Raw genomic sequence first — 17,338 nt, 5'->3', positions numbered from 1 at the left:
ATACTCGCTACGTCCGCGAGGATGGCGTTCCTTTAAGCTCTAAAATATGACTTTGCATCACGCACTTGTCTCACCGAGCATGTCACTCAGCATCTTGAATTTTTAAAGCTTCTATCATTTACTCCATTAAATTCAAGACGAGAGGAGATGTAGACGTGACGCAGACGTCACGTAAACCATGTGTGTCAGTGAAGCATCTAGGCAGACTTCACAGTCATTCACTTGTTGCAGTGGAGTGATTTGTGTTCAGTTTTTGCTAACTCTTATTGCAGCATGGTATGTAACATGGTTCAGTGATATGGAACGCCAGGCAGTTCAAATATACACAAATTTTAACATGCATTGTCTACGTGTTGTTTATACGTTGTTTACGTGTGAAAAAACAGTGTAAACAACACATGATCTCAGACGTCAATTTCTCATACTTCTGAGCCATTTGGCCACTTGTCCAGTTTGAACAGATGAGTGTGGTAAGTTCCCATTCGCTGCTGAGCACTAGGGTTAAACCATTTCTGTAAGCCTAGGTGAGTTGACTACCCACTCATAGACTCTAAGATACCACTATTTAACATGCTAAGGATCCTTTTATTTCTTTGTCCTTTTCTTCTTTTTTTGTGTAGCCTATAATAATAAAATACTTGGATTGCAGTTTTATGACTTAAATTATTTTCAGTCCCAGAACAGGCTTTTTTAATTTTTGTTTTCTTGCTATTTTCTGTATTACAAAGGAGAAAAGGAAAATCAAGTCCTTCATAAATAGAAGTATGTGAAATTGACGTCTAAGATTACGCACTGTTAAAGTGTTGTTTGCATTGTTAACATCTTGTTTTCATGTTGTTTCGCATTGTCTACGTGTTCAAATTTGCGAACTGCCTAGCGTTCCACAAGTGAAGCGATGTGAAGGCACACGCAGACATAAGGTTAAGGTGAGACAGGTGCATGATGCAAAGTCATAATTTTGACCCTAAAAGTACGCCATACGCAGCTTTGGCGGAAGTGCGCTTTGACCTTTCTCACACTTCTGGTTTTGTAACGCGGAAGTAAACGTTGGCAGGGTAAACTTCGACAGGGCTGACTGGGAGTGAGTGGGAGACCACTGCAGATATTATTTTAACTAACCTATTTGCTCCAAGAGCAGCCAAAAAAATTCAATATTACTTTTGACTGACTTTCCAGAAGAGGAAAAAAAAAAATTAATAAAAAAAATAGAGAGCGGTGGATTAAGCAAGTCAGATGAGAGAAAATGCCAAATTTACTGTCACTCTTTCAGCACCTGCAATAGAAACCCCCTCGCAGCTGTGGTAACTATTTTTATTTTATTTTTTAAAACTAATTCCACAGTAATATAACACAAAGCATGATGTTATAAATTTACTCTCAATATTTAAAAATGTGCTCATATAAAACAGTTCGCTAGATTTACGTTGCTAAATAAGGCAGAAACGCGTCATAACAGAAAAAGAACATAAAGCTAAAGGGGCATTTATAAGATCAAGAAGAAAATGGTTGGAGGAGGGGGAAAAATTCCAAATATTTCTTTAATCTAGAGAAGAGAAATGCTGAGAATTCCTCAATAAAGAAACTTAATATTAACAACTCTCTCACAACAGATCCCAAACATATCTCTAACTTTATTGAAACTTTTATTGAAAATTATATTCCAAAAACTAGTATAAAAGAAGGTTATTTGTTTCTAAATTCACTTAAGGAATATGCAACAATTACTGATGTGGATTCTAAAAAATAATGTGATCAGGACAGGATTACATAACAAATATGTAAATGTATTGAACAATTAAAAAACAACAAATCACCCGGAAATGACGGGTTAACTAATTTTATAAGAGATTCCAAGAGGATGTTTCAGAATTTCTTCTCTATGTATTTCAAGAAATACTGAAACATAAGAAACTGCTTCCAACTATGTCATAAGGTTTCATTACACTAATTCCAAAGTCAGGAAAGGATTTACTTAATATAGACAATTGGAGAACTATAACTAATCAATAACGATACCAAATTAATTTCATTAATTTTTTTAATAAGATTAAGATTCATTAAGATTGAAATTAATACTAGACAATAATTATAGACGATTGTCAATCAGGTTTTATACATGGAAAATATATAGGTAATCTTAGATTTAATAGACTACAACTTTCTATTTAATGATAATAGCTGTATCCTTTTTATAGATTACTATAACGCATTTGATACTATAGACCATACATTTCTACTTAAAATTTAGAGTTTCTTTGGCAATATTTTTATTCGTGCAATTCAAACACTATACAATAATTGTAATAACTCTATTAAATTACCCTCTGGGACCACCCCTAGATTTAATATAAGCAGAGGAGTCAAACAAGGTGATCCAATATCTCCTTTATTATTCTTGATGGTCATGCACGTAATGTGTCTCCATATTAAAGTTAATACATTTCAATGCATTCAGATATTTGATCATGAAATTAAATGTTCCCAATTGGCAGATGATACAGCTATATTTCTAAAAAATGAAAAATAATTAAATTTGGCTCTTGAGTGTCTCCATGAATTTTCTTTAGTGTCTGGGTTAAACATAAATATTAAGAAATGTGAATTATTTGCTCCCAAAGACAGACCTGATCATTTGTCAGAACTCTGTGGTATACCAATTAAGGACCAAATCTCTTATTTGAGTATTAAAATACATTTAAATGACTCCCAATTAATAAACAATATTAAAAAAAGTGTAATTCCTGGTTAATGAGGGATTTGTCCTTAAATGGGAGAGTATTACTACCAAAGTCAGAAGGTTTATCAAGACTGATTTATACTGCAATGGCCATAGATGTTCCAAAATCCCTAATTAATCAGGTAAATAAAAACTCATATAATTTCATTTGGAAGAATAAGCCTCACTATTTGAATAAAAAAACTCTCTGTAATCCGGTTAATCAAGGTGGGTTAAACATTATACTCAAAGTCAAATGGATATCATGGATGATTATGTATAAGCACAACTTTTCCCCTCACAAATGTTTAATTTGGAACAATAAATACATTAAGCACAGAAATACCATTTTTTTTTTTTTGGTTTAAAAAAATATATTTTATTGGTGTCACAACTATTTAACAGCAATGGTAATTTACATACACACTCTGAATTCTCTGGAAAATATTCCTTCCCAGTATCTTTTAAGGAATTTATGACTGTGATTGGTGCTATACCTTTTGAACTTATTGAATTATTAAATATATCATTGTTTCAAGACCAAATATTGACTTTACTGTTAAGTTGGAAGGTATAAGTATTACAGATAAAAAAAAAAAAATAAAAAAAAATGAATAACAGCTATCTTAGGAAAATCTGTCAAAATTGTGCAGCTCCATCAGCTAAACGTTTTTGGAATGCACAATTTCTAAATATTAATTGGGAAGAAACCTTTAAAATTACAAGATGATATTGTGTGACCAATAAGATTTGTGAAGTCTCGTTTAAGATTATTCATAGGATTTACCCTGTTAAACAAATTATTGCAAGATTTAGGAAAGATATTGATTTAATATGGGTATTGATATGCATTTAAGAAAGAGGATGTTTTGTTTTATTTTGATAGTAAAATTGAACACAAAGCATGGTATATTATACATTTATTGTTGATTTATGATGAATTTTTTTTATTCATAAATGTAAATGATCATCACAGAAACCAAACTTCACACACTTCAAACAGAAGTAAAGTTTTACTTTAATATGTTAACAGGAGTAAAAAACGGTAAAGCGCTAAAGAGTATTAACTTTTATAAAGCCTTGAATATTCCCTTTTGAATCTTAACATTATATGCATTGTATATTGTATAATTTATAGCCTTTTGAAATCTGTATATTGTCGTTATTCCTTTTTTTTCTTTTAGTTTTTTTGCTTATGCTTTCAGTTGGTTTGGCTGATTAAAGCAATAAATAAATAAATAAATAAATAAAAAATGAAAAAGGTCATCCCATTTTTTGTAATGAGCGAACAGTGCCGCATTCAAATGATTAAACATGTTCAGATACAATGCAAACATACAAAAACACAATAAAAGTAGGTTAATCATAGAAATAAAATAAATAAAAGAGCAGTTTCAAAAGAAAAAGATAATCTGTTAAATTAGATAAATCAAACATTTAAAAAAATATTTTTGCTTTATTATTTTTACAAAGCTTTACCATCTTATAATAACATAGCCGTTCATCAGAAATACATTAAAATTAGGTTTATTTTCTGACCAAACATTGAGGGCATAAAAAAGTAAATTAGCGTTATTCATGAAACACCAGCAGAACAAATTTATGTGCAAATTGTTAGTAAAACCATTATTGGTAAATTGTGGCATTTATTTAAATGGAACAATTTACATAAGCATGCATTTACACACACTTTTTTTGTTTTTTTTTGTTTTGTTTTTTTGCTCACATTTCATGAATTAGGCAAATTTACTGCTCAGTCACTACACTGCATGGTAGCATTTCTATAAGAGTTTATGTGAATGTAAGCATTTCAATGTACATTTTAAAAGCATAAAATAGAGTAGAGGTGCCTTCTACACACTGAATGTTGCAGACTGTAGCACTGCTCTTTAGATTTTAATTGTTTTGAATAGTTTGTATGAAAAATGTTTAATACTAGCATATCTATGCATGTATAAATGTATAGGAGTAAGGTCAATAAATATCCTATTAGCATTTTTAAGGCATGATACGAGTATTTGTCCGGTGCCTTAATATTGAATAAAGACAAAACCAGACTGAAGTTTGATGCTTTTATTACAAAGATTCTTGTAAAGGTGTTAAGTAGTTGTGTCTGACTGGCAAACAACTTCTCACTACTACTTTCTGCTGATTCAGATGACATTTTCTCTGGGCTGCCTCCTGTAGTTTCACAGAATAGTAAAACGGCGGGCGCGTCAAGTATAAATGTCTCTAGAATTTAAGGGGGTGCGCGCGCAGTCTGTGGTGCCAGGCGAAAGTAAGCAGCGGCTGCATTTCGAATGTGGCAAAGTTCCGCTGGCATTGACCACAGTGTAAATAACTAGAAGGTTATAATACCAGAATTTAGTGATCTGGGCTTATAAATTATCACATGTACAGCAGAATTATGTGCCAATGTTGGATAATTTTCTAAGGTCAGCATTTATAGTAAAAGAGTAAGTAAATCATTCATTTGTTGCTGTGTGTTGTTGTATTGAAGAGATAGTAGTAAAATCTGCTTCTTTCTTTACCGAGATCGTGACGATGCAGTGTTTCTTGTCTCCATGTAAACCTCTGTTAATATGTACCTGCATAACCTCCAATAATGCCTTTATTTATTTCCAAAGGCGATGTTTCATAAGCCATGCTGAATGCGAGATCTGCGTGTTTGTTTACTTCCCTGCACTGCTAAAAGAGAGAGAATGCTCTCTGACAAGAACGGAGAGTAAAATGCGTTTATTATTTTGTCAGGATGGAACAAGATGCAGTTTTGGTGCAAAGAAAGTTAAAGCAGCATTTCCCCGGCATCTTTCTTCTCTCTGCTGGTTGTGTAAAGTTTGTGAAGGCGTGTCAAGACGGCAAAGACAACTGTCCGTGTCAGCGCCTGATTTCATTCATTCTGCCTGTGCAACAGTGTGTGATACAACAATGGCAAAATGCGATAAACAGTAAAACTATATGAGTTTATGAAAATCGTAATTAATGATAATAATTTGTAGACATTTATTGCTTGTAATATAAAGCAGCATAATATAGTATTTTCGTTTAGCTAAAATAGCTGGAAGTGGCGTATACCGGAAGTGGTCCACATTTAAGGTTGATAATGGCAGCGCCCTAGTTTTGCTGAAAAATAAGGTGGATAAACAAAGCTTAAATGGTGTCATCTGTTAATATGGGTGGCGAAATGAAAACGTGCCGCTCACGCCCAGCTCACGGAGGATGTGTGTACCCGGCGTGAGGCTTAGCTATTTCGCTGGACCTCCATTTCATATTTAAGACTAAAAGAGCATCTAATAATTTTTCATGTCATGACAGTTCGTTTTGCGTAGCCAGACCTTTGACAAAAACAGCAAAGGTCTGGACCGTGGGTGCTTCTCAGTCAGCTCTAGAATGAGATGGTCTAGTAAGTGTGCATGGCCAGTGGCGGTTCTAGCTTGTATGGTGCCCTGGGCGAAACCCGCTTCAACACACCCCCAAAGTTGTGTGGGTGCCTCGTGCCGCCCCCCGCAAGATGCCGCCCTGGGCAACGGCACGTCGCCCATGCCTAAATCCACCACTGCGCATGGCAAACCGTATGCTTAGAGCCATGTGATATTTCACTTTATATAGAAAACGCATACAGGTGCTGGTCATATAATTAGAATATCATCAAAAAGTTGATTTATTTCACTAATTCCATTCCAAATTAGAATATTACTTAAGACCAATACAAAGAAAGGATTTTTAGAAATCTTGGCCAACTGAAAAGTATGAACATGAAAAGTATGAGCATGTACAGCACTCAATACTTAGTTGGGGCTCCTTTTGCCTGAATTACTGCAGCAATGCAGCATGGCATGGAGTCGATCAGTCTGTGGCACTGCTCAGGTGTTATGAGAGCCCAGGTTGCTCTGATAGTGGCCTTCAGCTCTTCTGCATTATTGGGTCTGGGATATCGCATCTTCCTCTTCACAATACCCCATAGATTTTCTATGGGGTTAAGGTCAGGCGAGTTTGCTGGCCAATTAAGAACAGGGATACCATGGTCCTTAAACCAGATACTGGTTGCTTTGGCACTGTGTGCAGGTGCCAAGTCCTGTTGGAAAATGAAATCTGCATCTCCATAAAGTTGGTCAGTAGCAGGAAGCATGAAGTGCTCTAAAACTTCCTGGTATACGGCTGTGTTGACCTTGGACCTCAGAAAACACAGTGGACCAACACCAGCAGATGACATGGCACCCCAAACCATCACTGACTGTGGAAACTTTACACTGGACCTCAAGCAACGTGGATTGTGTGCCTCTCCTCTCTTCCTCCAGACTCTGGGACTCTGATTTCCAAAGGAAATGCAAAATTTACTTTCATCAGAGAACATAACTTTGGACCACTCAGCAGCAGTCCAGTCCTTTTTGTCTTTAGCCCAGGCGAGACACTTCAGACGCTGTCTGTTGTTCAAGAGTGGCTTGACACAAGGAATGCGACAGCTGAAACCCATGTCTTGCATACGTCTGTGCGTAGTGGTTCTCCCCCACATTTTTGAATGGGTTTTGTTTCACAATCCTCTCCAGGGTGCGGTTAACCCTATTGCTTGTGCACTTTTTTCTACCACATCTTTTCCTTCCCTTCGCCTCTCTATTAATGTGCTTGGACACAGAGCTCTGTGAACAGCCAGCCTCTTTTGCAATGACCTTTTGTGTCTTGCCCTCCTTGTGCAACGTGTCAATGGTCGTCTTTTGGACAACTGTCAAGTCAGCAGTCTTCCCCATGATTGTGTAGCGTACAGAACTAGACTGAGAGACCATTTAAAGGCCTTTGCAGGTGTTTTGAGTTAATTAGCTGATTAGAGTGTGGTACCAGGTGTCTTCAATATTGAACCTTTTCACAATATTCTAATTTTCTGAGATACTGAATTTGGGATTTTCCTTAGTTGTCAGTTATAATCATCAAAATTAAAAGAAATAAACATTTGAAATATATCAGTCTGTGTGTAATGAATGAATATAATATACAAGTTTCACTTTTTGAATGGAATTAGTGAAATAAATCAACTTTTTGATGATATTCTAATTATATGACCAGCACCTGTATACAAAGAACAAGAAATATGGCCTTAATCTCTTAATTATTTTAGAAAAAATTTCATTCACAAAGCTAGTCACTCAAAAAAGCCTTTATATACTACATTTGCAACACTGATTTTCAAATTTATATTGAAACCCTTTCAAATATGAAAATACAGAACCCTAGACTTATAAAAACTAAAAAAGCTTTTTAAATTCATGTAATTGCCCTTTTATTTGTTGTATTGTACCTGCCCTTTTTATTTTTCTACATATTGTCATTGCTGCAAATGCAAATAAAAACTTACTGAGAGAGAAAAAAGTGTGCATGGCTGCATCATAAGGGTTTCCGCCTCTGCGGTCACACAACTAGTTTTACACCATTTATTTTTATTTTTATAATTTGGGACATGTGCAAGGGATTGTGGGTGATTGAAGGCCACGAAGGATGCACTTGATGCATCCTCCATGGCAATAGGATCATTGTTACACAACAATAAAGGATGCATATCGCTCTGACCCTAGAGCAGCTTTGGGACTCTCTGATCACTGTCTGGTTCATCTTCTTCCAACCTACAGGCAGAAATCAAAATCAGCCAAGCCAGAAGGACTGTAAAGAGATGGACCAATGAAGCAGAGCGGGAACTACAAGCCTGCTTCAGTTGCATGGATTGGAGTGTTTTTGAGGCTGCAGCCACAGACCTGGACGAGCTCACAGATACTGTTACATCATATATCAGTTTCTGTGAGGATATGTGCATCCCTACTAGGACTTATTGAATGTTTAACGACGACAAACCATGGTTTGTTTTTACAGCAGAACTCAGAACTAAGAGGATGCTTACAGAGGTGGGGATAAATTCTTGTTCAATCAGGCCAGGAACACACTGAACAAGGAAATCAGAGTGGCTAAAAGAAAGTTTTCAGCTAACGATCCTGCATCAGTGTGGAGTGGCATGAAACAACTCACATATTACAGGACTCCTACCCCCAACCCTGTGGTGGACCAACAACTGGCTGACGACCTGAATGTGTTTTACTGCATATTTGAAAGGCCCAATTTCACACCCCACACACACTCTGACCTTCACTTCACACAAACACCAACACCTCCTGCAACCCCCTCCTCCACCCTCCTGCTACTCAAACTGCACTTAAGATCTGTGAAGATGATGTGAGCCGCGTCTTTTGGAAACAAAAGACGAAGAAGGCTTCAGGCCCAGATGGCGTCTCACCAGCGTGTCTTCGATCCTGTGCTAACCAGCTGGCCCCCATCTTCACACAGATCTTCAATAGATCACTGGAGCAGTGTGAAGTCCCATGCTGCTTCAAACGCTCAATCATTATTCCTGTCCCAAAGAAACCAAAAATCACAGGACTTAATGACTACAGACCTGTCACCCTGACGTCTGTGGTCATGAAATCATTTGAGAGACTGGTGTTGGCCCACCTGAAAAACATCACTGGACCCTTTCTAGATCCCCTTCAATTTGCTTATTGAGCAAACAGGTCTGTGGATGATGCAGTCAATATAGGATTGCATCATATCCTGCAACATCTGGACAGACCAGGGACATATGCAAGGATCCTTTTTGTGGACTTCAGTTCAGCTTTCAACACCATCATCCCAGCTATTCTCTAGACTAAACTACACCAACACTCTGTTCCCATGTCTATCTGTCAGTGGATTACCAGCTTTCTGACAGACAGCCAGCAGCTTGTGAGACAGGGGAAACTCACTTCTAGCACCTGTACAATCAGCACTGGTGCACCCCAGGGATATGTGCTCTCCCCACTACTCTTCTCCCTCTACACCAATGACTGCATCGCTAAGGACCCCTCTGTCAAGCTCCTGAAGTTTGCAGACGACACCGCTGTCATCGGCCTCATCCGAGATGACGATGAGTCTGCATACAGAAGGGAGGTTGAACAGCTGGCTGTCTGGTGCAGTCAAAACAACCTTGAGCTGAACATGCTCAAAACGGTGGAGATGATTGTGGACTTTAGGAGGAACACCCCAACACTGTCCCCCCTCACCATTCTAAACAGCACTGTGGCAGCAGTGGAGTCATTCAGGTTCCTGGGCACTATCATCTCACAGGACCTGAAGTGGGAGACCCACATTGACTCCATTGCGAAAAAGGCCCAGCAGAGGTTGTACTTCCTTCACCAGCTGAGGAAATTCAACCTGCCACAGGCGCTGCTGATACAGTTTTACTCAGCAGTCATTGAGTCTGTCCTCTGCACTTCAGTAACTGTCTGGTTTGGTTCAGCTACGAAATCAGATATCAGAAAACTTCAAAGGACAGTTCGGACTGCTGAGAGTATTATTGGTTGCCCCCTGCCCCCCCTTCAAGAACTATACACTTCCAGAGTGAGGAAAAAGGCTGGAAAAATCACTCTGATCCCCACTCACCCTGCCCACTACCTTTTTGAACTGTTGCCTTCTGGTCAATGCTTCAGAGCTCTGAGCACCAGAAACATCAGGCACAGGAACAGTTTTTTCCCTCAGGCTATCCATCTCATGAACAGTTAAATTGCCCCATTGAGCAATAACTATGTGCAATACACAGTTTAGTCTTTCTTATATTTATCCAACACATCCAACCTCTCCTGCCATTTCATTCCTCTGAAAAAAAAAAGAAGAAAAAAAAAATTGCACTGTACATAACAGATTGTATTAGATTTGCACTACCCATGTGTATGTGTGTATGTATGTATGTGTGTGTCTGTACATATGTGTATAATTAGTTTTATTATTTATTATTATCTATGTCTTGCTGCTGTTTTTGTATTGTTTTTGTATTGTTGTACACTGGAAGCTCCTGTCACCAAGATAAATTTCTTGTATGTGTAAGCATACTTGGCAATAAAGCTATTTCTGATTCTGATCCTTCTGATTCAATATGGCAAACAAAGGCTGTGAAACGAGGCTGCCTTGCCTTCAAAGGGTGCTCACAACTGAGATGGCCTTTGACAGTGCTGATGACGTGGCAGCCGAGATATCCAGCCTAACGATGATGCAGACGTCCGAATGAGAAGCGCCTTATATATATCAGCTTAGATTGGCCAAGATCTGCATACAAAACCATCTAACTGACATTTAAAGCGATCAATCCAAACAGCTTTGCCATTAGGGGTAGGGTTATCAGAGATATATGATACCATAATAAAAGACAGACATTGGGAAAGAAAACATTTATTTAATGGCACGGCAATCTCCACGAGTGACTACACAGAAAACACATGGGGAAATAGCAGTAAAGGTGTAAAGAGTCTACAGCACAAAAAATCTCATCACAGGGAATTTCACAGACATATCTATGTAAACAAAGCAAAATATTGAGCTCTGCTTGTGTTTTTCCACTTCACTTTCTGCAGCGCGCCTCAAACAAAACTCTAATTATCTTAAAATTTTTGATGTCAATAACCTGGAAAATCTGGGTAATTTTGTCCTCAAAAGTGCTCTGTATCAATGTGGAACCTTGTAGACACGACTTTGTTTCCAGACGGACTGATTAAAAAGTCTGTGTGCTTCTACTTGCGGAAGTATCATTGAACCAGCCAATAAGATTTGCGCTGATGGTTTTAGAAAGGTGTGAGCCAGATCCCTTCTATCAAGGGGAGCCAACAAGGTTAGCATAGCAATAGTCTCGTGTAGCCACAGCTATGACTATGGCAAAGGTCTGGGCATTATAGCAGCTTCAATTGGTCAAGAACCACCCATTTAGACAGAAAAAGCCATCTAACTGACATGTTAAGTGACCAACCACAGTTAGTTTTATAATTATGGGGTGTTTAGGGGCAGGGTAATCTGAGATGGATTATGTAATATACTGTGGCGGTCCCACAGTCGTTCTTAGACACTGTTGAGGATACAAGAGGCCGTTTATTTTTTAATGGATATCTATGGTGGGGATGCTTCAGTGTGCTGAATAAACTGCTTTTATTAGGAAAAGGCTCATCACTTAATGAATGACAGGCATGTCTGCTAATCTTCAGCATGATTTTCACTAAACAATCTTTTTGGAACGAACTATGTGTGGTGTTGTTTACTACAGCAAAATGTCTGTTTTATCAGAGAAGACAATTTTGCGACAGGTAGGTGTCAGTTTATGGCTCACCCCATTTATTTGTATGTTATCCGCAAACGGTGACTTCCTGTCGTAAAAGGCTAGTTGACCATTACACTCTCTCCTATGGTAAAAGCACGGAGGTTGTTATCTTGGTATAGATGATCTCTGGGTGAGCACGGACTGTGGACGGTCCATGGGTGTGCCTACTAAATGCAATCAAACAAAAATCCTTGGATAATCAATTAAAATCTTTCTCATTTGAATTTCTGTAGTAATAAACTGGAAAAGAAAAAAGGAATATTAGCTTGTCTAATAAGATCTTATTTTCATTTTTGTAGAGGATTTTATTTTGATCTCTTTAGTAATTGTTCCAGTTTTTGAAATGTCATGTTGGATGTCTGAAGGAACATCCCATACTGTTCCAGTTGGTTACAGGTCTAAAGAAAAACTGCCATAGGACTGCTATTATTATTCACAAATTATACAGGATTCAGATGAGCACAAACATCTTAAAACACATTAAAAAGTGAACAAAAACCACACAGATTATAAACAAATACATAGTCAGGGTTGGAAGGGTTACTTTTGAAATGTATTCCACTACAGATTACAGAATTCATGCTGTAAAATGTAATTTGTAACGTATTCCGTTAGATTACTCAAGGTCAGTAACGTATTCTAAATACTTTGGATTACTTCTTCAGCACTGGTAGATTTTTTCACTTGTTTTGACTATAAAAACTCTGCCAGTACAGTAAGACAAAATACACATGTTAAAAATACATTCTCTGAAAAACCTAACTATCTTATGAAGTGTTGTTTCTAAAACAAGATCAATCAAATTGATCTTGTTTTAAGGATTTTTAGATATTTTTACAGGAAAACAATACAAAAATTATTATCAAGAATACAGTTTTTGCCCTAATATCAAAGGTCTTACTAGAAAAAAAGGAATTATGATCTAATGTGAATTTTCTTGATAAAAAAATATGATCGTGCCTGGTAACATGTGCATGTAAAATGGCTAGAAATAGCATTTTAGCTTAGCATAAAGCTAACAATTTACACAAGGTTTATTTATATTTCTTCTGCTCCAAACTTACTTCAAACGTACTTCTCTGTCTGCTCGTATGAACGTAACACATCATAAGAAAGTGTTTCACCGCTGTTCAAATGCACTTTGGATCACATCATTTATATGGATAAATGTTTTCCATCTGAAAGGACTAAATTTTAAATGAAACAAATGACAATAAAATGCAAAGTAATCTCTTCAGTAATCAAAATACTTTTTGAATGTAACTGTATTCTAATTATCTATGATTTAAATTAAAACTATAGTGGAATACAGTTACTTATATTTTGTATTTTAAATATGTAATCCCGTTACATGTATTTCGTTACTCCCCAACACTGTGTTTATGTCAGGGTTTAAGAAAAAAGGCATGACATGAGTCTTTCTTGCTTTTTATTCTCAATACCATATGAATTGGTGCCATATTGTTCAAACTCATTCATAGATAGTGCAAATTGTATTAGCTTTAGCCTGATTTTCCCTCACCACATGAATATGGAATTAGGACATGGAAATAAGGACATCCATGAGTTTATGTGATGTGACACACAAAAGCTATTGTACAGAATGTAATTTAATGATATATTTATATGATTTGTTATATGATGACCAGAATATTTCACATGAATGCCATTAAATAACATAACAATGCACTGTACGAGCTCCAATAAAGATGATTAGATTAGAGACGACAGACGAGGTTCTTGATCGATGTTTCGATAATTGATTTAAAGAATCCGTAATCTGCTACCTTTGTCTACACGCGTTTTGACAGGAGGGATTGAGCACAGCAACACATCCGATGTACACCCGACTTTTTCCAGGAATAAACAAGAATATTTTCCATTCTCTTTATACAAACTCCCAAATGAAATTATGACAGAAGATTCAGGGAACGTCACTGCTGTTTAAGTGCCCCATCGTGTTTGTTTTACTTTATATCTACGATTTCAAGGAGTAAATCGGACACAGATATATATGAGAAAAAGGTAGGCCAAAGCAGAGGCACATAGTGGTTGTGTTAAATATATTTTAAACTGTAAACCATTAGAGTTTAACCTTTTTTTAACAGTAAATTCATACATTGCATCACCTATAGTCACTCGTTAACAGGAGACTGCTAAATGGGAAAGCTGTCGAATAATACATATTATAGATTAGCGTTATAACTTTCTCTTGATTTTTAATTTCCTCATTATGGCCATAAAGTTATTGTAATAAGCCACACGCCGTTTGCAACCTTTGGTTTTTTTTTTTCTTTTTTCTTTTTTTTTTTTTTTATTAAATCCACTCTCTGTCATTAGAGCAGAAGATAACATGTATTCATATGTTTATAACTATTGTCTAGAATCAGTTGCCCTATGCAGTATTTTTTACCTTTATAATAAAGAAACAATTACATTAAATTGAAAGTTGACCACTTGGCCTGGCATTTTTTTATTTTTTTATTTTTTTTATTTTAATGATCTCTCCTTACTGTTTACTAATTTATTTTCGTGGTTTCTTCTTATCTTTTGTGCCCTTCCTTTCATATGTTACTTAATTTCCCACTCAGAGTTGTAATTCTCATACAGTCTTTTCCCCTACCATACAGTTTAGTCTAGATAAATAATTACATTTATGAATTTTCCTGTATAAGAAATTAAAATTATAGTCATTCATTGAAAAATGTGGAATTATTATCCAGGTGATGACAGGATTTTTTGTCAGGTGAAGGAAAAATGTTTTTTGAGTTATTGTCTGGGAAAAAGTTTCCACACTATTCAATATCCTGCTCATTCCCTGTAATCAGGCCATGTTACACTATTATTTGTCCCCTGTAGTGCTGATTCACTTGTAATCTCCTTCGACACCTGAGATGATTGTACAGAGGCTGGCAGGTGTTCAAATAAGTTCCTCCTCCCAAGAAATCATGTGAATATTTTTCATCAGGCTTGATGATCTGGGCTTTATGAAGCAGTTGGGTTTTAGCTTCATGCCAATGTGTTTTCATAATCTCTTTTTCTCTTCCTCCAGAATGATGGCCTGGCACTAGCAGTTGTGGTCCAGTCTGTGTGAGCTGGTGGACGGCTCTGGGTCTGGTGTGAGAGAGACAGAGTGAGGAAGAGTGTGTGGTGATGAAGGCGGGACAGAAGAATGCTGTGTGTATCATGTCTAGTCGAGAGCGAGGAGCACAATGCCTCGGCTCTCACAGGATCCTACAGCAGTTTGTGGAGGATAAGACACAGCGCATGAAATGGCAGAGTCAGGTAACTACCACACGCATCTCCGATGTTTCATCTGTCAATCTTAAATTCAAGGCAACATTATCTCATTACAACGTGTCAGAAGCAATTAGCTGCCAACTGATCTCAAATTAGCTGAGCTCAGTTTTAACATTTAAAACAGTTGAGTTTGGCTTTTCATTACGGTGTCCACTTTTCTAAAGACAGATCAACAGGCACACATAGGGTGTAGTTTCAAAAAGGCAAATTCTGCCTTTTCCACTGAAAATATGCATACTTTCAGCAGCTATTACTACAATCCATGTACATTCCAAAGAGGCAGAAATACACTGACATAAGGATCCACTAATTCCCAGACAAATGAGATAAACTGGAAAAACCAATAGGCTTTAATGCTCTATGTTGAACCACACATATTCAACAGAGTTGTGAGTGTCCAAAATTACAGATAGTACTCTAGTCAGCACACTTTTTTAATGTTAATCATGTTATCCCTGTTTTTCAATGAGTGCCAACTGTGGACCTTGAAGATATCTATTTTTTGGGTTTGGGTAAAAAACACAATTAAATGTATAAATAAACAGATGTCATGTACTGTAAGAATCATAATTTTCTTTTTTCATAATAATTTTAAAAAGCTGAACTGAAATCAAACTGACCTGATAAGACACAGACTGCTCAGCACTAGTCATATGATATGGATGTGAAATGAGTTCACCCAAAAAAGAAGATTCTCAGCATTTTTTCACCCTCATGCCATCCAAGATGTTTATGACTTTCTTTCTTCTACAGAACACAAACAAAGATTTTTAGAAGAATATCTCAGCTCTGTTGGCTCATACAATGGTGTGGGTGAGAAACAGATCAATATTTAAGTCCCTTTTTTTTTTATCATAAATCTTCACTTTTGCTTTCACTTTGAAAGTGAAAGTGGAGATTTGATGTAAAAGTGAAAGTGGTGATTTATGGTAAAAAAGGACTTAAATATGAATCTGTTTCTCACCCACACTTATATCTCTTCTGAAGATATGGATTTAACCACTGGAGTCTTATGGATTACTTTTATTCTGCCTTTATGTGATTTTTGGAGCTTCAAAGTTCTGATAACCATTCACTTACAATGTATGGATTTACAGAGCTGAAATATTCTTCTAAAAATCTTCATTTGTGTTCAGCAGAAGAAAGAAAGTCATACACATCTGGGATGGCATGCGAGTTAGTAAAAGATGAGAGAATTTTAATTTTTTGGGTGAACTATACTTTTAAGGGTGAAATCCCTCTGCCTTTAATTTAAATTGCTCCTTTCTTTTTCTGTCACAGAAAGTGGAGTTACCAGACAGTCCTCGCTCAACCTTTCTTTTGGCCTTCAGTCCCGACAGGTGAGAGTACTCTGACTATTCATTCATAGCCTTTAGAACCGATCTGATAAATGAGTATGTGCCTGACATCAAAAGTCTTGGCTGACTAGCCCTTATAGACAGACATTAGATGCCTGTCCTGTCAGGACCTATAAGTGCCAAGCAAATGAATGTGTATTTGTCTCTTCATAGATCTTTAATGGCTTCCACCCATGTGAACCACAACATATACATCACAGAGGTTAAGACAGGGAGGTGCGTTCACTCTCTGGTGGGTCACCACCGTACGCCCTGGTGCCTGACCTTTCATCCTTGCATTCCTGGTCTCATTGCCTCTGGCTGCCTGGATGGAGAGGTCCGAATCTGGGACCTGCATGTAAGTGTTGAGGTTTCTCACATTGAATAATTGCTTTATCACCTTGTACACCTTGTTTTTCAATGCACCTTCCACATATGTAGTTATAAATGTGTATTTATTGTATTTGTAAAATGTTTTTCTGTGTTATATTTCTGTGGAATTGTAATACTTTTTTTATTTTTTCTCAGAACTAAAAAGTATTGTGTGGTTTTGTTTCAGGGTGGCAGTGAGAGCTGGTTCACAGAGAGTAACTCAGCGATCGCATCTCTTGCTTTCCATCCTACGGCTCAGTTGCTGCTCATTGCCACCAACAATGAACTTCACCTATGGGACTGGAGTCGGAGAGAGCCCTTCGCTGTGGTGAAGACTGCTAGCGAGACTGAGCGAGTCAGGTTTGATATGTGTTGGAAATCTTATTTACTGTGGCTCATGGAGCCCATTTATTTGACACCTTTCCATCAGTGCATATGACTCATCTATGCAGCGGCTTA

The 17,338-nt window shown here is 37.0% G+C and overlaps 1 protein-coding gene across 6 annotated transcripts in view; it reads left to right on the top strand.

Annotated features, from left to right (window-relative positions):
* Positions 1-1,046: 1,046 nt before the first annotated feature.
* The window catches only part of ambra1a (autophagy/beclin-1 regulator 1a), a 125,702-nt gene continuing 109,410 nt past the window's right edge, over positions 1,047-17,338 (top strand). For 4 of the 6 annotated variants that reach the window (XM_051656101.1, XM_051656080.1, XM_051656121.1 and 1 more), the window contains exons 1-5: positions 13,686-13,895; positions 14,923-15,155; positions 16,452-16,510; positions 16,682-16,865; positions 17,067-17,239. In XM_051656101.1, the coding sequence (XP_051512061.1) occupies positions 15,024-15,155; positions 16,452-16,510; positions 16,682-16,865; positions 17,067-17,239 (548 nt within the window). In that variant the 5' untranslated portion in view covers positions 13,686-13,895; positions 14,923-15,023. Of the gene's footprint in view, positions 1,302-13,685; positions 13,896-14,728; positions 14,821-14,922; positions 15,156-16,451; positions 16,511-16,681; positions 16,866-17,066; positions 17,240-17,338 lie in introns of those variants that run through there. The other 2 variants (XM_051656086.1, XM_051656093.1) reach the window with 2 other exon arrangements.

The sequence above is a fragment of the Myxocyprinus asiaticus genome, chromosome 2 (genome assembly GCF_019703515.2).
Source record: "Myxocyprinus asiaticus isolate MX2 ecotype Aquarium Trade chromosome 2, UBuf_Myxa_2, whole genome shotgun sequence".
NCBI lineage: Eukaryota > Metazoa > Chordata > Actinopteri > Cypriniformes > Catostomidae > Myxocyprinus > Myxocyprinus asiaticus.
The sequence above is the reverse complement of the archived record's forward strand: the minus strand, read 5'-3'. Positions and strand labels throughout refer to the sequence as shown.